Source organism: Hyaena hyaena, unplaced genomic scaffold (genome assembly GCF_003009895.1).
Source record: "Hyaena hyaena isolate Hyena2069 unplaced genomic scaffold, ASM300989v1 scaffold_886, whole genome shotgun sequence".
NCBI classification, from domain to species: Eukaryota; Metazoa; Chordata; class Mammalia; order Carnivora; family Hyaenidae; genus Hyaena; species Hyaena hyaena.
This window is the reverse complement of record NW_024081520.1, coordinates 575937-599247: the sequence shown is the minus strand read 5'-3', so window position 1 is coordinate 599247 and position 23311 is coordinate 575937. Positions and strand designations below refer to the sequence as shown.

Sequence of the window (23311 nt, the reverse complement as noted above, 5' to 3'; positions counted from 1 at the left end):
GTTGGGAACCCCCCCTCCACCCGCATGTGGCCACCTCGCGGGGACCACCGGGCTCAGGGAAGTCCTGCGCAGGCTTCTTGATGCTGACCTCTGGTCGTTGCGCTTCTCTGCAGGATCAGGAAGCTCTTCCCGGTGCCTCCCATCCATGCTTCACCCCGCCATGGGTGCACCTCCTCCTTGGTCCCAGGAACGCAAACGTAAGGCCAATTTGCCCGGAGAAACCCTCCGGGATCCCTGCCAGGGCCTCCTGCGACCCTCTGGCCCTCCAGAGCCGCTGCGCAGCTGCGGTGCCTCCTTGCAGTGGCCCAAGAAAACTTAAACGGTCCTGGCCTAGGAGCGCTCCGAGGTGCGGGGCAGGTGCAGCCTGCCAGTAAGGCCCAGTGGATGTGTGTTCGGGGAAAGTGTGTTAGATGGGTGCTTGTGCCGGTGCCAGTCACGTGCATGTGCGGCACAGGTGTGCGTGTGTGTGCGCGCGCTGGTGCAGGGCAGGTATATGTGCGGGTTCGGAACAGGCGGGGCCTGGTGGGTGCCAAACAGGTGCAAGTATGGGTGCGGGGCGGAGGGGTGTGTGTGTGTGTGTGTGTGTGTGTGTGCGCGCGCGCGGGGGGGTGGGGGCCTGGTGGGTGCGGGGCAGGTGTGTGCGCGCGCGGATGCAAGGCGGCAGGGGAGGGGGGCTGGTGGGTGCGGGGTAGCAGGGTGTGCTGAAGCAGGTAGGTGCGGCCAGGCGCGGCCGGCGGGAGAGGCTCACTGCCCGGGCGGGGCGGGCGGGGCGGGCGGGCGCGGCCTTCAGCCGCCCGCGTCTTGCTGCGCGGCGCTCGCGCCTGGAAACAGGAGACTGCTGGGCCGGAAGCCCCGCCCGCGCGCGCGCCGCCTGTCCCCGCCCGGTGGAGCGGCTGCTGGCGCGGCGCGGCGCGGCTCGGCACGGCGGCGCCCGGGCGCAGGCGAGCGGGCGGAGCAGCGGACGGTGCCCAGGCCGCCCCACGCGCCGGGCTCGCGGCGGAGCGCGCCGGACTCGTCGGGGCCTGCGGCCGCCCGCGCCTTTCAATGGGCAGCTCGCACTTGCTCAACAAGGGCCTGCCGCTTGGTAAGGCCGCGCGCGCGCATTTCCGGCCGCGGGGGCGGGGCGGCGGGCGGGGCGGGCGGGCGCGCGCGGGCCCCGGCTTTGTGTGCGAGTGCGCGTGCGTGCCGGCATCCCGCGCGCCGCCGGGGGCGGGTCCGCGGAGGGCCGTGCGCGTGCGCGAGCTGCTGCGTGCGAGTGCGCGTGCGCCGGCGCCGCCGTCACGCCAGCCCCGCCCGCCGCCGCCCGCGCAGGTGACACAAAGGGGCGCCGCACCCGGCCCCTGACCCCCCGGTCCGGGCTCTGCCGCGCCGGTGGTGCGCCGTGGCGTCTGGGCCCGGCGGCCCCGCGGCCCCTCGCGGCCCGGCCCGCGTTCATCCTGCCGGGGCCGGGCCGGCCTCCTGGCGGTCGCGTGGCCTCGCCCCCGCTGGGCCCCCGTGGCCTGGCTGTTGTCTCGGTTCCCCGGCCTGGACGCGCCGCCGTGGGGGGGGGGCCCCGGGGGCCAGGCCGAGCGCGGACTGCGGGCGAGGGCCGCGTGCTTGCGGGCGCCGGGCTCCGGCCCTGCTCCCCGGGCACGTTTGCTGGCCGCGTGTTGCCGCCGCAGATGCCGGGCTCCCCCCTCCCTGCTGCTCCTTCAGGAGGTTTTAGGGGCGCTTGGCTTTATGGCACGCTTCGTGCTGCCTCTTGAAATTGTTTACTGGTTTTCTAAACGTGTGTAAAGTCAGGGCGCCCAGCTGGTGGGGAGGGCAGCCCTTCCTTCCCAGGTGCCCAGCAGCCTGGGGCACGGACATCCCCAACCGAGCCGACTGCACACTGCACTCACTCCTCTGACTAGTCGGTTCCTCCGTAGCAGGTCAGGAGGGGTGGAACCCTTTGGGTTTGTCAAAGGCACCTGTTTTCCCCCTCGTGTTTTGAAAAGGGTCAGAACCCAGGACACTGGCAGGTGCTCTAGACAAGACGGGGCCGGCCCTGAGGCCGGGGCTGTAGGGGAGTAGGCCAGCTTGAGGACGCTCCTGGGAGGGGGTGCCGGTTTGGTCGCCATGTCAGTGCCTGGTGCCCCCTGTTGAGCCGAAGTGTAAGGGGCCATCTTGCAGTTCCTGGTCAATTTCCAGGCTGCAGGGCCTGGGGCTTCCTCCCGGGTGGGTGCAGCCAGGGAGGGGCCAGCCTGGGTGGGCCAGGGAGCGGCCCCTCCTCCCCTCTGCTGTGCGTTGGAGCCTTGGGGCAGTGGCTCCCCGAGGCCTGTGGGAGGGAGACTGCAGCCGCACCTGAGCCAGGAGTTGGAGGCTAGATCTTTCTGTGGCTGGGTGCCCTGCCCAGCCCTCAGCCTGCGTGCAGAGAAATGAGGGCACCACCTCAAGGCATGCCCGGGAGGACAGCCTTGAAGCTGGCTGCGTCTTGGAGAAGCTGGGAACCTGGCCAGCGGCCAGACTCCTTTATAGTGATGATTTTCCTGGTGCTTGTTTAGGACAGGTTGCCCTCTGGTCGGGGAAAGGAAAACCACTTGTCACCCAGAAGTGGGACGGGATTGACTGTCTTCCCGTTAGTCTGAATGGAGTAGTCAGAGCTGAAATCCTCACCCAGCTCCCACTTCTTGGGGTGGCTGGAGAATTAGGTCGCACATGGGGGGGATGGCCACACCTCCTCTTCCCACCTGGCTTCCCCTTTTCCAGGACCCGCTGCCTCCTTCAAGAGCAGCGACTTCATTTGCATAAAAATAACACACGGAAGAGTGCTCAGTAGCAACTGGCCTCCAGCACTGCAGGCATTTGAGCACATGGAGCAGTGCACACCCATCCTGTGGGTCAGTGCAGGCCATCCACCCTTGCGTGGAGGCATCCCGAGTTTCTTAGCCGAGTGACCCGAGAGGACCGGAGCCTAGACCCATCCCATCCTAGGGGTGTCCCAGCCAAGCCCCTGACCAGCGTTTGCTCTTGGACTTGTTGTATGATCTCTGTACGAGTCTCTAAGGTGGGGATGGTAGTGTGAGGCCATGTGGGATGACGAGTGTGCATCTGCTGTGTGTTGGGGACAGGACTAGGAGACAGGATGGGGCCAGGGTGAGGGGCGAGGCAGGACGGGCCTGGGGACAGTGAGGTTGCGGGGCAGGAATGGAGACAGGAGCAGGGCCTGGGGGCAGTTCTGCTTTGCGCTGTGTGCCCACCATCCTGGTCCCCTGGTGATGTGTGAGCTCTGGGGTTCACCTTCTCTCTGCCCTAGAACATCAGGGCTGTGCCAGGGGCGGCCACGGGGGCCCTGCTGGACCCGGGCGCTGGTCTGCTGCCCCTCCTTCCGGCTCCCAGTTGTGCCTGCCGTGTGTGCCGGCCCTGGGGGGCCGGCTGTTCTGTTCCATGGTCTCTCCAGGTTTCTTCTCTGTCGGGTTTCATTGCTGCCTTTGAACACATGGTTTGGTTTGGATGCCTTTGCAAGGCCTCGTGAGGGACGCACGCCCGGGGCTGCATCTGTGCCTGCCACGTGCAGGCACGTGCTGTGTGGCCTCCCTGGGGGAGCACCTCCAGTCCGTTCAGCCGCGATGGCGTGCTCTCTCATCTCTCCATTTCTGAGAAATGGACTTGTGGCAGGGGTGACCTGTCTCAGCCCTTGACCGTGCTCTCTGCCGGGTGCATTTGGGGTTTCCCTTCCCGCCTCTTTTCTTCAGCTTGAGGACACGTGGGGGCAGGGGGCTGGGGCCTGTCTCGCCTGCCCTGCTGAGGTCCTGCTGACCGCTCTCTGGCGGGGCCCCGTTCTTAGTGCTCAGCACTGAGAGCCCCACGTTCTGGGAAGCTGGAGCCACTCCTGTCTGGAGCCCCAAGGCAGAGATGAACAGCTCTCCGCAGGAGAAGGGGCCTTGGGTTCAGAGGCGGGTCTGGCCTTGGCTCCCCTCCAGCCTGGTGGGAGCTGAAGATCGGCGGGGCTTCCTTTGGGCCAGCACGCCGTGAGTAGAGGGCCGGGCCCAGGACGGGGCTTTTCTCTGCCGTGCCTCTCACCTGCCCCGGTAACTTCTCGTGCCCATGCCCTTGGGTGTTGCTGGGTCGCATGGCCGAGGCACAGTTTGTTGCTGGCTGCCCGCGTCTCCTGGTTTCCCTCTGCTGGTGGCGTGAAGGAGGACCCGTGCCAGGCTCGGGGGGTGAAGGGGGCTGTGTCTGGCCCTGGCTCCGCCATCTGTGTGGGTGGGGAGTGTCCACACCGCATTTGCCTCCAGTCCTCAGACGGAACTTCACGTGTCATGTCACTGTCCTCCCCAGAACCTCAGCCGTGCATGGGCCACAGGCTGGCGCTGGCGTGGTGCCCTCATGGGCCTGCCCAGACGAGCCCCAGGCTGTCCTAAAGTGGGGGCACCCATTTTCCTACCAAGCCGGGGGTCTTGCGTGCTTCTTGTCACGCCTGTGCCAAGTCGTTTCTGCGTGTGTCCCCCTCAGGGAGGAGTCCCTGAGGTCCCTGTGAGCCCTGGAGCCTGGCCGTAGATGGCCGCCACGGTGCAAGAGCACTGTGCTCGGCGAGTTGGGGGGGGCGACAGAACAGCATGGCAGGCTGGAGCCTGGGGCTGTGGGGAAGAAATCCAGCGGGTCGGCGGGCGGGGGTGGGGCTGAGGCGGCGCTTACACCGGACCCTCCGCAGGCGTGGACCATGGCCTGCCCGGAGGCTGACTCGGGGCCCTGGGCAGGCCACGTATCTCCGGTGGAGGCCGTGGAGCCGTGACTGCGCCTTCCTGCGTCTGTGACGTCCGTGTCCTGCAGTGCACCCAGGTCTCCAAGGCGGTGGCACGCCGTGGGGTCTCCCCGAGGCAGCTCTGGGATGCCATGTGCGGAGGGGCAGGAAGGCCACATTCCCTCCATCGCCAGCCAGCACCCTCTCCAAGTTGGCGATTAGGTGCCCGTTTGTGGGCTTCTGAGGCGTCACAAAGCCGCGTGAGAGCGCGAGAGGAGCACCTAGGGACGAGAGCGTGCCTCTGCGCGGGTTAGTCCGCACGTGGGCGGCACTCAGTACCTTGGGTCAGAATGAGGTCCGGGGCCGGCACAGTGCGTGCGGCTCACGGGGACCCTGGCCCGCCGGGTCTGGGAGGCCACTGCGTCCGCAGCCCTGCACCGCCCCAGGGGGGCCCTGGCCTGGCCTGCGCGGGCTCGGCTCCCCCAGGCGGGACACGCTTCTGCCGTGGGGGCTGTCCCGCATTCCGCAGGCCCAGGGCCTCTGGACCGGGACAGCCCGAGGAGGCTGCCGTTGGGGGTGTGTGACCGCCGTCCGGGAGCTGAAGGACGGAGGGGGCCTGCGTGGGCAGCCCGTGGGCCTGTGGCTGAGGGTCATCTGGCTTCATGGAGGAGGGAGGAAGGACCGGCAGGGGCTAGGCAGCAACTGAGGGTGTCAGGAGTGTGACAGGCTGTGGGTGAGGCACAGTGTCCCGGAGGCAGCATCTAGGACCCGGGGCCTGGCTGTGGCAGTGGGGAGACCTGGGCCATGGCTGCCAGTCTGGGGCCTGAGCGGGGGTGGGGAGACAGCCTGGTTTCTGAGGCCTGAGAAGCAGCCTTGGGGGCGAGCTGTGGGCATTGAGCTGGCGTGCTTGTCGGAGTTGGTGCTGGGAGGACTCGGGGTCCCCAGCTGGGGGGCGCTGCGTGAAGAGCAGGCCAGCTTTTCAGGAAGCTGCTGTGATTGGTCTGTCCCCAGACCCCTGATCTCCTCCCGAGTGACCCCCCCCCCCCCCCAGTGCAGAGCCGGGCTGAGGACGCCACGTCAAGTCAAGCACAGCAGGGCTGGGAGTGGGGGTAGCAGGAGTGGCTGCCGGGAAGGGGGTGGCGGGGGAGGGGGAGACAGGTCCCCAGTGCTCTGCGCAGACACCCGTGAGCGGGGCCCCTGGCACCTGTGGTCCCTTCTCTTGCTGCATTTTCTTTAAAATGAGCTTTGAGACTAGCTTCAGACTTCAGGACGACACTGAGGACAGGACAGAGAGCGTGTGCACCCCCTGCACACAGCTCCCCCGTGCTGGGTGGGGCTTTTCCAGTCAGGGTGCTTGTGTCCCAGCTGGAGTCCTGTCCCCCTGCCCACCCCCCGCTGCTTCGTGCTGCTGCCTGAAGAACACCTGTGGGTCCCACCTGGAATCATGAGCGGACATGAGGGGCAGCCGCCGCGCTGGCGCTCACGCCTGCCTCTCTGTGGGCCCGTGCCGGGTGGCGGCCGGCAGAGGCGTCCGCTGCAGCCCTGTGGGTCCTCTGCCACTGTGTACGCCTGGCTCCTGTGAGGGCTTCCCATGTCACTAGCCGTGCTGACTGCTGCGCTTCCCCCCCACCTTGCTGAGTTGGTGGGGATGCAGATGTGCGCCCGTGGTCGCGGGGCCCCGTGTGGGCACTGTCACCTCCCACTGTGGGCACCCAGCCCCCCAGAGCCACCAGCTCTGAGAGCGCAGCTCATTCCGTGGTGAGTGGAGCAGGCACGTGTGTCAGGCGGGTGTCAGAATTCACTCCCTCCCCGTGGGCTCGCGGAGTGCCTCTTAGGTGCTGTGGTGGGTGCCTGCAGATGCCCCCCTTCTGCCGAAGCTGGAAGCCAGCCCGCGTGTGGTCGGGAGCGGAACATTGGGGTTGGCGGGGGCAGAAGGGAGCCTGGTGGTGTGGACTGCGGGGACGTGCAGGGGCAGCAGCCTGTGTCCCAACCTCCCAGACCCCCGTCGGGTCTCTGACCTCCACTGCTGATACTCGGGCCTCCTTCCCTGGCCCAGGGGCTCTCGGTACAAGAGCCATTGCTGCCGTTTGGAGCAGGCGGCTCTCAGGAGCCTCCCTTTGGTCACCGTGGGTGGGCACCAGGAGGAAGGGGTGCACCCACGGGGTGTGCGGGAAATGAGCCTGCACACGGCCCCTGGGGTTGGCCCTGCTGGCCTCGCTCCCTTCAGCTGTCCCCTTTTAAACACAGGGTCCCGCCCACGAGGGCAGAGGGGAAGCAGGAGGCGTGGCCGGGTGCTGCCGTGTGTCGGTGCCGTGCACGCGTGTTCGGGGAGCCGGGGCAGCCCGAGGCGGACCTCACTGGCCAGGACGCGGTCTTGCTGAGAGAGAGTGTAGAGTAAAAAATAACTGTAAAACCACTCGTGGGTTTCCTGGACTGGCGGCCGGTTTGGTTTCATTTCCCTGTTGAGGCGGACGCCCCTTGATGCTCTGAAAGTTCAGCCCTGCGGTGACTGAGCCGCGAGGGGCGTGTGGCAGGGCGCCTGGGGTTAGTGGCAGCGGGGATGTGCCGGTGGGTGCCAGCTGGCGCCTCTTCCTGGAGTGCCCTTGGAGCCGGCTGGGCGCCAGCACCGCCGAACCCGCATGCGCCAGTGTAGACGGATTCTAGCGTTTTCTGTCTTGGGGTAAAGTGGTCCGTTTTTCGTGTTTTGTCTTTTTTTCCTTTTAAGTTTACTTATTTTGAGAGGAGGAGAGCTCACGTGCGTGGGGAAAGGGCAGAGAGAGAGAGAGAGAGAGAGAGAGAATCCCAAGCAGGGTCCTTGCTGCCAGCCCAGAACCCACCGTGGGGCTCTATCTCCCAAACCGTGAGATCATGACCTGAGCCAAAATCAAGAGTTGGCACTGAACCGACTGAGCCACCCAGGCGCCCCTCATTTTGTCTTTTTTAATGAACGTTTTTTAGTTTTTGTGATTTTATTGTTTACTGCAAAACTGTTTTCTAGAAAATTAATGACAGCAAAACTGCTTGAGAAAAGGTATTTGGGTGAGGAGAGTGGATGCAGTGGGGACAGTGGTGACCCTGGCCCTGTCCTGACTGCCGGCCCGAGGCACCCCCCCCCCCCCCGCCGTGTGTTCCTGCTGTGCCCTCCCTGCTGCCGCTGTGTCCTCCTGGCCCTCCAGTTCCGAGCAGTGAGATCGCTTGGGGGGGCTTCTCTTTAGCAGTTTGTAAACTATTTTTAATGTTTTTAAATTTATTTCTGGGAGGAAGAAAGAGAGAGAGAGAGACAGGGTGAGCAGGGGAGGGTCAGAGAGAGAGGGAGACACAGAATCCGAAGCAGCTTCAGGCTCTGAGCTGTCAGCACAGAGCCCGACGCGGCGCTGGAACCCACAAACCGTGAGATCATGACCTGAGCCAAAGTTGGACGCTTAACCAACTGAGCCACCCAGGTGCCCCTCTTCGGCATTTTCTAGAAACGAGGTGGAGATAGTGTTTTCACACCATGAACATCCCCCAGCACCAGCCTGGAAGCTTCCTGCAGTCAGACGGCCTTGTTATTCTCTCCATCAGGGCCGGGTGGCCGAGTTCCCATGTCACACGCTGCTGCTGGACTTGACTCACCCGCCCCGGCCCCGTGCTGTTGCAGGGTCCGGAGGCCTGTGGGGCGGGGGTGTGGCCCGGGCCTGAAGTCACCACCCATCTGCACACGGGGCCTGACCCGGGCTGGCCTTTGAGCCCCACGCCTGCTGGTGCTTGCCTGTTTGGGGCTCACACCTCTGCCCATAGTGAGGAAGCCTGGGAACCCAGCCGCTGGAGGCTGCTCGTGGGTTTCTGAGCCCAGGTCAGATGTTGGTGAAGCAGAACTTCCCTCTGAAATCATTTTCACAATAAAGGTTAGCAGTGGGCACGGGAGAGCACAGGGCGCGATGTCAGAGTGCCCGAGAGGTCTGGCCGAGCTCCCCAGGGGTGCAGGGGCACTCGGGACCTGCATGTACAGGGCGTACAGCCCTGGGCCCCTGGAAGGGCGTGCGAGTGTGCGGAAACGCCATCTGCCGAGGGCCACGCTGACCGGGGAGGGTCTGGCTGGGGACACCCTGGGCGCTTTCAGGATTTAGGGGGGAAAGTGAAGAAAGCCTAGTGACTGCACAGTTGGCTATGACCCATTCCGAACCCCCCTTCGCCTGCAGTTGCTGAGAGTGCGGGGGCGGGGGGTTAGGCAGGGCGGACAGGTGGACCCACTTGGCTACATGGAGGTGAAGAGAGCAGACAGGGTTTTGTGGCTGCAGGTTGGAGTCAGTTTGCGGCCAGCCTCAGAAAGTAGGGGAACGTGGAGAAGTGGCCGGTCTTGGGGTTCTGTGGTGCTCCCTCCCGCCTCTGCCTGATCGTGGCCATGGGGTGGGGGCCCTGCCTGCAGCTGCCCCCCCCCCCCCAGGTCAGCAGATGCCAGGGAGTGCGGGGTTTCCGTGTGGCCCTGGAAGTGGTGCTTCCTTTGTCTGGGCCAGTTGTGGTGCTCGCCACCGGGGGGAGGCCAGGCCGGCCAGACCCCCGGGCTTTTACTTGTCTGCTGTTGGTGGATACCTGCGTCCTTGGCGGCCAGCTTGCCAAGCTGGGCCCGGACACCTCATGCCCCTTGCTGGCCCCAAGCTCCTCTTGTGCAGGTCAAGGTGAAGGGTGAGGCTTGCCTCCAGGCTGGGAGGGTGATGGCTGTGGGAGCAGCCTGGGCCTGGCGCCGTCACCACCTCCTGGACCTGCCTCAGACTCCCCTGCCGTCTCGTGTCCTGGAGCTGCTGCAGGCTGGGTCCTGCCCGGTCGAGCCCAGTCGGCAAGGTTCGGGTTGTAAGGTACCTCCATATGTGGGGGTGGGGCCCAGGCTCGAGCCAGGACCGCAGGGTGGTGGTCACGGCTGGGGTCTGGCAAGGGTGAGAGCCTCACGGGTCCCACAGGCCGCAGGTACGTCCCTGCTGGGGCCGGCCTGCCCTGTCCTGTGGCCGGCGTCAGGCGGAGGGCGGTGCGTGTGTTCCCTGCTCTGTGCCGGGCCTCCCGAGGTGCTCCCGATCCTGAGGTTTGTGCTGATGGAGTCGTGGGTCCCGGTCACCGTGGCACTAGCCAGGCCTCGGGGCTGCCCCGGCACGCTGTCCTCATGCTGAGAGCAGGGGTCCCGAGCATCCATGCTCAGTTCCAGCTCCTGGCACGTCCTCAGCCTGCCCTACAGGTGTGGGTCCTCAGTGTCCTGTTAGGGGCGCTGTGCCAGGGGTATGGCCTGCGCGGACCGGCAGAGGGGGCCCGGGGGACAGCCCGTGTGGTGCCGGCCAGTGGTGTCTGTCCAGTCTGCATCCTCCAGCGGCCCCCTGCGCAGTCACAGAGGCCCAGGACGTGGGGACAGGAGACAGCAGTTTGTAGGCTGGCCGCAGACCAGCCCCCGGGCCCCGGCCTCGCACCTCGAGGACACTGGTAGCACGTGGGGCGGGGCCGCGCACAAGGACCTTCAGGGCAGGTCCCGTCCAGCCTGGGCACCACAGGCCCGGGTCCGGGATGCAGTGTGGAGCGGCTGCCGTCTGAGAGTCCTAGCCGGCTTGCGATGGTGTTTTAACGTGTCTCTTGTGTTTAATTTTTAGTCAGACTTTGACCCCGGCGCAGGCTTCGGTGGTCGCGGCGGATCAGGAGCCTAAGAGCTTTGGTTCGAGACAATTAAAGACGTGGGATGAGGATCCAGTGACAGGACGCAGTTCTGCCGGGGGATTCTGAAGATAAATCGCTTTGAAAAGTCGAATTCATGGTCGTGGAAGCTGAGCCCATATTAAGAAATGTCAGGTTGGTCGGGGCTCCCGGAGCGTGCGGCAGCTGGGAGCCTGTCCCTCTGTGGCTGCACGGAGCATGGTCACCCCATGCGCCCGGTCCAGGGCGGCCTGGCCTGCCCCCCGGCACGTGCTGCGCAGTGAGGGTGTTCCTCAGGGGGGCCAGCACCCCCACCTCCCCGGGGCAGGGGGCCAGGCCGCAGGGCGATGCTGGGTTCTGCTCATCCCCCCGTGAACTCGGTGCTGGGTTGGGGTGTTACCATGGAAACCCAGGGCCTGTTCCGGCGCCGGCTGCGTGATCGGGATGCCAGTGCCTCCCTGGGTGAGGGGGTGTCGGCCGGTCGGAGGTCCTGCCACTGCATCCAGGCATTTGCTCATGTGCTGCTCACCAGCCACGGTGTGGTCTGCAGCTGGCGGTGCCCTGGCATCCGTGGTGTACGGGCCCGCGGGGGCCGTTCCAGGCTGTGGCCCACAAGCTGCCTTCCAGCCTTAGCTGGCACGGGTGGCGCTGGTCCGTGCTGTTAGAGGTTAGCACTGAGGGGTGCCAGCGGCCGGCCTTCCCTAGGTCACGAGAACAGCGACGATGAGCCTCTGCCGATAAGTGAACCTTCCGAGGGAAACCGTGCTCTCCCAGCAGGACTGGAGACGGGAGATCCCTGTGCGCGTGCAGCTCCAGGCTGTTGGGAACCCGCGGGGGCAGGACACGCACCGCCCGCTCACGGGGCTGTGGGGGAGGCAGCGGGGTGGGGGTCTGGCCCCCCAGACCCCAGTGGAGCTGCCTACTGGGGCCGCTGCATCTGAGAGGCTCATGAAGGCTGTGGAAGGCGGTGGGTGGGCTGTGCGCCCCTGGGGCCGGCCAGTGATGGGCCGTGGGCCTTCCCTGGGGGTGAGTCTTCGCGAGGCTGTGGGGCTGCGTGGGGCACGCGGACCGTGGCCGTTCTGTCGCCCAGGAGGCCCTCCTGGACGAAGTGTAGTTTCCTCCTGTGCGGAAAGAGCATCTGGTGGTGCTTAGTCCCTGTCCCGGGAAGGTGAGGGGCTCTGGCTGTGTCTCGGTGATTCATCCCTCCCGCCTCTGCACTGTCTCCTCTGTTCAAACCCGCACATGGACGTGGTCTTGTGGCGGTTTCTGGGTAGCCACGCTGCCGCCCTAGGCAGGAAAGAAACCACGGGTGCTGTCACGAAGGCTGTGGTGCCGCGTCTGCATGTCCCAGGGTCACAGTGGTGAAGACCGTGGCTGGCCCGGCACTTCCACACTTGTGTGCAGCTCTGAGCCCCGTGGAGTGGTGGCTGTGGGCAGGGGTCCCCGTTCACTCGGGTGTCAGTGAGCAGCAGAGACGTTGGTTTGACCCAGTCCAGATGAGTGGACGCCAAACTCTCGGGGCCACGGGTGGTGGCGGGCGGCGGGCCACGAGGTCTCAGCCAGGGCCGTCCCTGTGCTAAGCATCCGCTCCTGTCTCCACAGGCGTCCGACCCCCGATCATGAACGGGCCCCTGCACCCCCGGCCCCTGGTGGCACTGCTGGACGGCCGGGACTGCACAGTGGAGATGCCCATCCTGAAGGACGTGGCCACAGTGGCCTTCTGTGACGCACAGTCCACGCAGGAGATCCACGAGAAGGTAATGGCGTGGGGTATTCGGGGGAGCGAGGAGGGCAGGCAGGCCCCTCAGGCATGAGCCTCAGGAGCTCCGTTGCCGCCAAGACAAGTGCGGCCATCGTCGCCCTGCCCCCTCTGAGGCCATTGCCGTGGTAACCAGGTGTTCCCAGAAAGCAGATCCAGGGTGGCGGACATGGCAGATGGGACTGTGGCCCGTGAGCTGCCTTATCCTGGTCCCACACTGGTCACCTGGGCCGTCCCAGGCTGGCGGCCAAGCATTTAGGCCTGGGGTGTCTGCTTCTGGACAGGGCTCCCAGAGGGCCTGTGGGCACAGAGTAGCCCCAAGTCCGGGTTGGGGCCCTGGCGCCAGGATGGACTGGACGAAGCCGCCGCTGTCACATGCCAGCCACCCAGCCTGTTTACGTCCGTGACAGGCCTGGAGTTGGGGTGCCGGTGACCCCACGCTGCTGCGGCCTGGGGGCCTGGCAGAGGCCACGGATGGTCCTTGGGAGGGGACGGCCCCATTGGCTGAGCCTCATGTCCTTTCCAGCAATGGATCTGTGCCGCGTGTCCGTCACAGAGCCTGAGCGTGTGGGCAGATGGCCCCTGCCTGCACAGAGAGAAGCCATAACTGTGGAAGAAAACCCACAGGGGCCTGGATGCCATGGGATGGGACGGGTCTCCGAGGGTGGGGTGGGCTTGCATGCTGCTGATAGAAAGCTCAGGCACTACCATGGTGGTCGGGGGGAGGGGGTCGGAGCAACGTGACCCGGTGACAGCCCACCAGCTTCCAGAGCTGGCAGACGCCTGCTGGCCATGGGGCACTCACAGAGCAGCCCCTGCGGGAGGCACACGCTGCAACCTCCCTCCCCCAGTGGTGACCCCCCCCATGTCCATTGCAGAGAAGAGAACCTCCCATCTGCCCGAATCCTCCACCTGACCTGGAGTCCCCCAGGGGGGGCTGGCGAGTGTGGTGGCGCCGGGGGAGAGCGTGTGGGGGCTCTGGTTTCGGGGCGGGTCGCGTGGGGCTGAGTGATGGGCTGGCCCGTGGTCCGCCTGGGCAGCGGCCACTTGGAATCCACACCGGATGGAGCCGCGCGTGTGCACACGCGGAAAGATGGAGAACTGGCTGCAGACCTGGGGAAGGGCGACTTTTGAAAACTTCTTATGAACCTTCTACTATTTCAAACTAAAACTTTTAGTTTATCGATTTACTTTTTTATATGTATAAAAATAATTTTTTTTTACAGTTTTATTTTAGCGAGAGTGCACACATACAAGCGGGGAGAAGCAGAGAGAGGGAGAGAGAGACCCAAACAGGCTGCACACTGTAAGCACCGAGCCCGATGTAGGGCTCAAGCACACAACCTTGAGATCAAGACCTAAGTGGAGTCAGGAGCTGGGCGCTTAACCGACTGAGTCACCAGACGCCCCAAAAAACTTTTAGTTTAAAACTAAAACCAATATGGGGCATGAGAGAGACAGAGATAGAAATGTTTAAAAACCATAAGCAACATTAAAGCAAGTTCTACCAATAAATTTGAAAACTGACACAAAGCATGTGTTCTTTTAAAGTTGTAAGTTATCAAAACTCTCTCAATAACTTCATGTAAAACCCAGATAAGTCAGACACCCGGGGAGGGGCAGGGAGGAGCCTCAGCTCAGCGACTCTGCCCCGTGCCCAGCAGACAGACAGACGAGACAGACAGACGTTGCCGGCCCAGCCCTCCAGCTGGACGCCGCAGCCACACGGCTCAGGAGGCCAGGGATGCGGGTGCGCGCAGAGGACCGCCCTGACTTCCGCTCCGGGTGGAAGCGAGCGTCGGGACCTGGCCAGTTAGAGCCTAAACGAGGCCTGCGGGGCCACCTGCTGGTGCAGCCGCCACTCGTGACTGGAAGGCGGCATCCGAGAACTGCGTCGCGCACGTGGGAATCAGACCCGCGAGTGGGAAGTTTTAATCTTCATAGAAAGCTTGGAAGACACAGTCACGGGGAGCCTGAAAGAGTGGGAGTGGTGAGACCAGAGGAGAGCCGCGCCGCCCCGGCAGCCCCGAGCCTACGTGCCCGCGTAGCCGCCACCCTCGGAATCCCCCGTTTCCCAGTGGAAACGCACTCCCTTCCCCAAGCTTTGCCGCCAAGTGTAGCCACGTGACTCAGCCCAACCAGGAGGAGGTGGAGGGTTTCGGGTGCTGGCCGGAGCCCGGGCCGCCACCTGGAGCGGCGGGGCCACGCGGCAGGAGCCCTGCCCCCTGGTGGCTGTGGAGCGGACACGGGCCCGGGGGCCGCCTGTCTGCGGGCTTCGGCTCGGGAGGGAGGCAGCTTCTCTTCCACCGCACTGTGGGTCAGCGGCTTCTACCTGCTCGTAACTAGCTGGACGTCACATGTCACCCGGGTGTTACAGAGGAGAGACTGAGGCTAGCGCCACATGTGATGAAGAAACCTTCCGGAGCTAAATGGAGGCCCGGCTCTCCTGCCGCAAACCCAGGATGGGTGTTCGGGGCCCCCGATGCCCTGCTGTTCCAGTAGCTGACCCCAGCAGTGCGGGCGTGAGGGGCTCGTTGCCCACAGAGCGGCGAGGGTCAGAGCAGCCCCACACTGGGTGCCTTAAGGCTTCTGCGGAAAACTGGTCAAGCCGGCTTGCAGCTGCTCTGACCGCAGAGGCAGGGGCCTTTTCTCTTACTCTCCTGGGGAGCTCCTTAAAGATAGGCCCTGCAGAGCAGGGGGCAGTCGTGAGGGAGGGGGCCCCAAGTGGGGAGTCCCTGAGGGGCGTCTCTGGGAAGGCGGGGCCCTGGAGGCAGCAGCGTGGGGACGTGTAAAGAAGATGGCCAGGGCACAGGGAGAGCATCGAGAATCCTGGTCGGAAGTGAAGCGCCCGGTCCTGGGAGGGAGGTGCCGGGGCCGTGTGAGGAGGGAGGGGAACGTCCAGGCAGACGCAGAGACAGGCTTTGAGGCGAGGAGCGCGTGGCACACGGTGGCTTTGGGCAGGAACGTCATAGCGACTCAGGCAGAGAGTAGGGCTGCGTTGGTGCCCACTGAGCAGACGGGCCAGAGGCCCTGGGGCGGGGGTGAGGATCTGGGCAGTGAGCCGTAGGTGCCCCGGAACAGCCTCCCAGGTGAGCGGCCGCCCGCGTGCGTGTCTCTTAACAAGCAGGGGCTTCTGGAGGGGCTGTGCTGCGGTCTGTGGAGGGCGGGGCCGTGTAACGGAAAAGGTCGCTGGAGTGAAGAGCAGTGACGACAGTCCCGTGGCACAGGAAATAGGAGCGGGAAAGGGTGGGTGGGTGCAGCGCCTGAGCGCGCCAGCGGCTCGGCAGCGAGTACTCGGCGCCTCCAAGCAACGGGAGATCCCGGCAGAAGGTGGGGAGGGAGGGGGCGTTTGGGCAAAAGCAACTGCCAGGAAGCAGGTGACACTGCCGCCACCCCCAGGCTCTCCCGCACCCCGCAGAGCCCGCCTCTGGCCGCATCGGGACACACGAGGCGCCGCTCCTGCCCAGTGGTGGCCACGGCTGTGGCCTGCTTTGATGGTGCTTTGGCATTTCTGCAAAAACCTGAAAGGTGCCCTGTTCCCCTCTGGGCCTGCACGCGGCTTTGTCACAGGGAGATGTCTGCAACCATATAAAAGTGTGTTGGGGCACCGTGTCACTACCATGCTTTTCTGAGCCACAGCCCCACAAAATGAGCCACATCTTTGTATGTGGACCCAGAAAGTAAGTAAAACGTAAGGAAGTCACAGGAAGCTTGTGTATCGTGCGTGTGCACGGGATGAGGGGGCGTGGTGGGCCCTGGCCGGACCTCCCAGCATGCATCTTCCCAACCGGCCATTAGTGGCCCCCTTCTGCGTGCTGCCCGGTGAGTACCCCTCGGCCCTGCTGCTGTGAGCACCCCGGGGCCCATGTGCTGAGTCATCCTGCAAGATGGGCCCCATGTACCCCCTCTGGGGCTAAAGACACAGTGAAGTCACTAGCCTGGCCACACGGCTGCCGGAGGGGGGTGTGAGTTTACTGGTTTCTGAATTAAGGGGACAGACTTCCCCTCTGGGAGGTCAGTGTGGTACCTGGGGGTGTCCCAGCCACTTTGTGGTCACGAGAGGGAATGCAAGGGACCTCCAAGGAGCGTGGACCAGGGGCCGGGTGGAGTGGCGCGGACCAGGTCCTGGCCTGCTCTCCTCTGGACGGAGCTGCGCCTGCACGGGCTTTCCCCTCCCCCGCCCCCGTTGGACGGGGGCCCCTGGCACTGGGCCAGGGGTGGGAGGCCGCTGAGGAGTGTGCAGCTTCCTGTTTGGAGAACGCTTCACTTGGTATGCTGTGCGATTAAAGATTTGCTCAGTAGGAAAAGGATTAGGACACGAAAAAATAATTTACCAAGAAAACACGTGGGCAGGTCACACTGAGAGGTGCAAACTAAGGCTAAAAAATGGGTACCAATTTGTGCCCCTCACACGTAGCATTTTGAACTCCAGACTGCCCGGCGCTGCTGGGTCAGTGCTGGTGAGGGGTCGAAACCGCCAGGTGCGCCAAGAGCCCAAAAAGAGATCTTTCCAGTGGACCCACTAGTTTGCACTGCTAGCGACTTATCTCAAGGCAGTCGTGGATTTTTATTGCAGCCAATGCTGGATGTAACCCAGACGCCCCAACAGTGGGATGTTCCAACAGATTCTGGACTGTCCCACGTTGGGACGTCGCGCGGGACAGTCCTGCCGTGGTTAAATGCTCAAGAGAAGTCAGCCGCCTGCACACATACAGGCTTCTCCACCTGTCCACAGCTGAGCCACCTCAGCGAGGCCCGCGTGCGTCCAGCCGCCCAGGCCGGAGACCCAGGCTCACCTCCGGAGCCTCCCGTCCGCAGTCCGGCTGCCCCTGGGCCCAGGGCTGCTCCTGCTGACGCCGGCTTGCATGCGTCTGAGCCTCCGTTTCCGCTGCACGCCGTGTCTGCCCGCAGTGGGCACCGGCAGGCCTGTCCCCTCGCCCCCACCCCCGTGCCATGGCCACCCTCCTCTCTGGTCTGTGCAGCACGGCACAGGGCAGCCAGGGGACTCTCACCTGCGTCTTGTTGGCCGAGGTCTGCCCCGGAGCCCTCACCAAGTCCACTCCTGCCCGCCCTCCCTACGTGCTCCTCCGTGTGTCCCGTGAGCACTCACTGCTGCTCCCCTGTCACACATGGGTTCCTGCCCCCCCACCCCCCCAGGTGGGGGCACCAGGTCCAGTCAAGGTGCCAGAGGTACCTGTGCAGCCTGGACCTCCTTCCCGTAATCTGGGGGCGGGGGACAGCCATCAGGATGTGGGCAGTGACCCGTCTTGTTCGTTCCCAGGTCAGCCTGGCACACCCTTGCCTCTAGGAGCAGAAGTTCCTAGCATCTTCCGTGCAGGGAACAGGACAGGGGCCCCCGGCACCCAGCCGTTCATCCCCCTCAAGTCCAGCCGGCCAGAGCTCGCAGGACCAGGGGCCTGGCTCCCCCTGCCCTGCTGCTCAGTCGTCTCTCCCTTGGCCCTTTTTGTGGGGTCCCCGTAGCCATGTCTCCCGTCCGCCCCTGCTGGCAGGGAAAGGGAGGTCATGCCAGCCTGAGGGAGTTGTCTGTATTTTGGGTTGCTGTCTGTGCAGCGGGGGCTCAGCTGTCGTAGACAAGGACTGAGACGGGGCAGTTGGCACCCTGCGCCCCACACGGGACACCTGCTCTGTGCCACTGCCCCGTCAGCCCAGCGTCCAGGCTGTCCTGGGCGCGGCCCCCTCAGCTCATACCTGGTGCCTTGCCATCCCGCAGCCTGTGCACAGCCCGCCACTGGCCCCACTCGTCCTGGGGGACCCGGAGTCCGCACAGGAAGCTCCGTCCGGCGGACACAGCGGCACAGTGCCCCCGGGCGTTTGTTTGAATTTGAGATGTCCTTGATTACAAGGCCCAGTTCTTCCCTGTTGGAGTCCCCGAGCTCAGGGCCTGCCGTGGATTACGCTGTGCGTCTGGGGCACCTCGGGCCTCCAGCCCTTGCGCCCGGAGAGTGGACCCTGCGGCTCCTCCACCAACATCTGGCTCTTGCCACCATAGCCCTTTAAGGCGGCGCTTGTGGCCCTGGGGCGCGGCCTGCTGCTCTCCTGAACGTGGACGAAGCCCCCAGGAACCAGGCGTCCCTGCCTCCTGTGTGGCTGCCGGGCGCGCGGGGGGGCGTCCGCAGCGGGTGCTGTGCTCGCTGGGAGTAACCCGCAGGGGGCGTGGTCTGCACCGGAGAGAGGCGGGGCGTGGTCCGCGGGGGCAGGCCCCGCGTGGGGTGGGCGTGGTCCGCACTTGTCTGCCCCCCCGCGTGGGGTGGGCGTGGTCCGCACTTGTCTGCCCCCCCGCGTGGGGTGGGCGTGGTCCGCACTTGTCTGCCCCCCGCGTGGGGTGGGCGTGGTCCGCACTTGTCTGCCCCCCCGCGTGGGGTGGGCGTGGTCCGCACTTGTCTGCCCCCCGCGTGGGGTGGGCGTGGTCCGCACTTGTCTGCCCCCCCGCGTGGGGTGGGCGTGGTCCGCACTTGTCTGCCCCCCCGCGTGGGGGTGGGGTCAGCAAAGACCGGGCCCCGCGTGGGGGTGGGCGTGGCTCTGCGCTGCCTTCCTCTCCAGGGCTTGTCCCCACCCACGGACAGCTCCGCGCGTGGGCGGGGCCGTGGGTGGAGCCCTAACCTTGGGGAAGGCCGCCCCCATCGGGCGCATTTGCAAGCGGAGGGGCGCATCAGCCCGCGTCATCCACCACCGGGGAGACAGGACACCAGGATGCGCGCGGCGCCTCATGCAGGGCGCCCAGGCCCCAGCCAGGGGGAGGCCCGTGCCGCCTGCGCCCCGTGCTGGCCCCGGAGCCGGGGGGCAAGTTGAAGGTCCGCCCGGCCGTCCTCCTCACGCAGGTGAAGCGGGTGGTCGTCCTTCACCCGCTGTTGTTCATGGTCTCGCGGCCCCATGTGCGCTTCTACCGCGATTATGTGTAGCTTCCTCATGGGGCCGCCGCGCCCTGGTCGCAATTTGTCAAAGCGGCCCTGGGGCTCTCCGCCGCCCCCACCCACCCCCACAGGGCCAGGGTGGGGCTGGGGTTCCGACGCTCTGTGTCCTCCCACCGCCTGGCGTTCTCTGTCTGCTTTACCGTCTGGTGCCCAAGGGCAAGGTGAGCCCCCTACAGTGCGTTCTCCTGGGCCTGCAGATTATGGGGCGGGGCCCCTGGATCCTTGGTGAGTGAGCCAAGTCAGCGGGGCCACACTGTGGTGACCTCAGATGTCAGGGCAGCGGCTTCCAGCCTGAGAAGGCTGAGAGGAGACCCGTGGACTGTCCCAGGCTGGGGCCAGACTGGGGATGGGGTGGTCCCCCCCGCCCTGGTGTCTGGGCTGGGTTAGGGGCAGCAGGCAGGCAGGGGACCCGGGTGTGACTGGCGGGCACCCCCCTCTTGGCAGGTCCTGAACGAGGCTGTGGGGGCGCTGATGTACCACACCATCACGCTGACCAGGGAGGACCTGGAGAAGTTCAAAGCTCTTCGTATCATTGTTCGAATCGGCAGCGGTTTTGACAACATCGACATCAAATCAGCTGGGGATTTAGGTAGGCTGGTCATGGCTCACAGCGGGGCTTGGGTGGGGGGGAGGGCGTTCACGGAGGGGGGAGGGGGGAGGGGGGAGGGTTGGGTGGGGCAGTCAGGGCTCTTGTTTTGCAGCTCTCGTGTGTCTCTTCCAAAGCCGGGTTTTGTCACACTAGGTGTTATCTGTGGGGTTTGTTTTATGCTAAGAATTCCCTTGCAACTGCTTGTTGGGCTGGAGGTGATTTGTGAGCCTGCTCTGGGGTGCAGGGCGCCCTGCCGCTGGTCACCAAGCTCCTTGAAACCTTGTGAGTTTCAAACCAGTGTCAGCTGTGTCTGCACCGGCCTCGGCCCACATGGCCAGGTGGTGCCTGACCAGGGCCTGCAGCCGGAGTGGGCGGGGCCCTGAGTGCCAGGTTGCACCGGTCCTTGCCTCCAGTATGCAGCTGAAGGAACTCGTCAGAACGTTCTGGCATCCCTACCTGCTGCAGACTCGGGGTGAGGTTTGCGTCACGTGTCCTGGAGCTCACTGTGCTCCTATGGGCACACTTCGTGCCCACCACCAACTCACCTGGCCGAGCCCTCTCGCTCTACTGTCACCTGTTCCCAGGCAGTATCCCCAGGAGGGTGCCAGCAGCAGCGTCGCACCATGGCCTGGGGGCTCCTTAGGGGCTCAGTCCCGTGCACGGACTCTGGCCTCACTGTTTTGTGATTTCACAGGCTGGGGCTCTGTGCCTCCACCAGGGACAGTCAGGGCTGTGCCCTGTGGTTACCCCTCAAAGCCTGGCAGGTGGGGACTCAGAAGTCCCAGGACCAGGCAGCGGTTTTGTTCCCAGATCTAGGGGACACTGGCTTGGGCCCCCTGTTCCCTGCGTGCTCTTGGAATCATGGGGGGTTGAGTTGTTTCTGGAAGGGATGCAGAACCCACCTGGGCCTCTCCTGCAGCCCCGTCCGTGTGCTGGGCATCATCTTGGCCTCTGGGGCAGCTCGAGGAGCATCATGGCCCCGTCCACCCGCCCAGCGCCTCTGGAAGGCCAGGTGGCCAGCGGTCCGGGCGAGGCTGACGTCTCCCGTGCCCTGTCCTTCTGCCACTGGACCTACGGGCAGCTTCTCCACGTGGCACGTAACCTGGGTCTGCCTCCTAGCCTCCCCGGGTGGCCTGGGGACACTCAGCCTTCCGTGGGAGAGGGGCTGGGACTGGCTCTGGTGACCGTGCACGCCTGTCTGTTCCCAGGCATCGCTGTCTGCAACGTGCCAGCGGCGTCTGTCGAGGAGACGGCTGACTCCACCATGTGCCACATCCTCAACCTGTACCGCAGGACCACGTGGCTGCACCAGGCCCTGCGGGAGGGCACTCGGGTCCAGAGCGTCGAGCAGATCCGGGAAGTGGCTTCCGGAGCCGCCAGGATCCGTGGGGAGACCTTGGGTATCATAGGACTAGGTGCGTCTGTCCTTGCTCCTTGCGTCGCTCGGTGGACACGAGGCTGGGGCGTGGCCGTGCTGCTCCCTCTCCCCACCCCTGCGCTGGACGGTCCCCCCGACCTGAGAACGACTTCCCCCGTGCAGGGCGGTTTCCAGGCTGGGGACAGCGTGAGGCTGGTCCTCACCGGGAACACTGGGCATGGGTCACACGTATGCAGACATCGAATGGTTTCCCCCAGGGTCACGCACGCACACTCACCACACTCAACCACACTCACCCTGCCCCCCTTCCAACCACGGCTGAGTGGACGTGTCCTTCAGGTGAGGGCTGGGTGGCCGTTGCCCTGCTCCGGGTGGGGGGAGGAGATTTACCTGCTGTGCAGGCAGCTGTCCTGGGTCAGTGACGTCCGTCTTGTTTTCCTTGTTTGTGACCCATGTTCCTTCCTAAACTCGGGCTCCACCACGTGGCAGGCCGGTGTGGACGGGGCCACGTCATGCTGCCTCCCCGGCTTCCTCTGGGTGGCCCACGCGGCCTCCCCACCTCACAGAGGCAGCGCCGTGCGTAGCGTGGGACAGTGCTGCAGGGGCGTCTGGGTGTTCTCGAGGGTGGGGACACACCTGCATTGGGGCAGGAGGTCAGGGTCAGGGACGTCCGTGAGACACAGGCCCGTCTCCTCCAGCACAGATCACCATCCCGCTGAGACGGGCACACGGACACCAGGACTGGTCCCCACAAGTGCCTCCCCGCTGCTGTCCCCGCGGGTGTGCGGGCAGGGGCGGCACCCTTCCCCTGGGGCCCTGGGTGTGGGCTTTGTTGAAGAAGGACGGATGGGAAGCCAGTGTGCCTGGCCAAGTCGATTTTGGGGCCACATGGTCTCATTCGGCAGCGCTGTCAAGAAACCCTGAGCTGGCGGGGCCGGGTGGGCCGAGTCTGACTTGGCAGAGGTGACCTGAGCAGGCCTTGCCCCGGCCTCGCTCGGGGACTTTGTAAATGGCGCTCTGGGTCTGCACGTGTGCCCGGCCCTGTCTCCCGGGCAGTGTGTGCCCCGTGGCTGGTTCGCGGCCTTGTGGCGCCATGAGCAGCGTTTTGGGTGTAGCGGCTCTGTCCCGGTCTCACCGGGGGTCCTGGGGGCCCTGCTGCCCTGGCGGCCACCCTTTGGGTTAAGCAGGTGTAGGACCCCCCCACCATGGTGGCCTCGGGGGTGCATGGGCTGTTTCCAGCCCTGCTCGCTTTCCTCGTGGGCATTCTCCCGCTCCGAGCAGCCGGGGGCTCCAAAGGGGCCCTGGGGTGCTGTGCGGGGTGCCGCCCGCCCCGCAGTGCCACTCCCCGAGAGGTTGGGACGGTGGCTGCGCTGCCCTGCGCCTGGCTGCTGGTGGCCCCACCCTGGCCAGGTCAGGGCTCCCTTCGGGGGTCCCCGGGGTCAGCAGCTCCAAGCCCCCCTCCAGGTGCGGGGGCCACTCCTCTGGTGCTGCGGCCCCCACCCCGTGCCTTCCCCAGGGACCCTCTCTACCCCCGCCCTCCTCTCTGAACACCCCGTCGGCCCCACCGCTCAGCATCCGGGAGCAGATGCCTCGGGGTGGATGGGAATGCACTCCCCACGGTGGGCAGCGTGTGCCCCGTGGCATCGGCCCCGAGCACACGAGGAGACTGAGGCGGCGTGGGGGTCACTCAGCCGACGGCCCCGGTGACGCCGAGTCTCGGCCCGCCAGGTCGAGTGGGGCAGGCGGTGGCGCTTCGGGCCAAGGCCTTCGGCTTCAACGTGCTGTTCTACGACCCCTACCTGTCGGACGGCACGGAGCGGGCGCTGGGGCTGCAGCGGGTGAGCACGCTGCAGGACCTGCTCTTCCACAGCGACTGCGTCAGCCTGCACTGCGGCCTCAACGAGCACAACCACCACCTCATCAACGACTTCACCGTCAAGCAGGTTGGCGCCTGCCACCCTCGCCTGGCTGAGGGCAAGGGTCGGGGGCCTGGGGCCTGGGGCCTGGCTGAGGGTGAAGGTCAGGGGCCTGGGGGCCTGGCTGAGGGCAAGGGTTTGGGGCCTGGAGGCCTGGCTGATGGTGAAGGTCGGGGGCCTGGGAGCCTGGCTGAGGGCGAGGGTCGGGGGCCTGGGGGCCTGGCGGCCTGGCTGAGGGCGAGGGTCAGGGGCCTGGAGGCCTGGAGGCCTGGTGGCCTGGTGGCCTGGCTGAGGGCGAGGGTCAGGGGCCTGGGGGCCTGGCTGAGTGTCGGGGCCTGGGGCCTGGCTGAGGGTGAGGGTCGGGGGCCTGGGGCCTGGCTGAGGGC

General features: G+C 65.5%; 1 protein-coding gene across 3 annotated transcripts in view; it reads left to right on the top strand.

Moving 5' to 3' along the window:
* The first annotated feature begins 874 nt into the window (after positions 1 to 874).
* Positions 875 to 23311, top strand: part of CTBP1 (C-terminal binding protein 1) — a 26840-nt gene continuing 4403 nt past the window's right edge. For 2 of the 3 annotated variants that reach the window (XM_039220398.1, XM_039220397.1), the window contains exons 1-5: positions 875 to 1084; positions 11954 to 12108; positions 19487 to 19631; positions 20840 to 21046; positions 22738 to 22952. In XM_039220398.1, coding sequence (XP_039076329.1) covers positions 1045 to 1084; positions 11954 to 12108; positions 19487 to 19631; positions 20840 to 21046; positions 22738 to 22952 — 762 coding nt within the window. In that variant the 5' untranslated portion in view covers positions 875 to 1044. Of the gene's footprint in view, positions 1085 to 10311; positions 10508 to 11953; positions 12109 to 19486; positions 19632 to 20839; positions 21047 to 22737; positions 22953 to 23311 lie in introns of all 3 variants that reach the window. The other variant, XM_039220399.1, reaches the window with a different exon arrangement.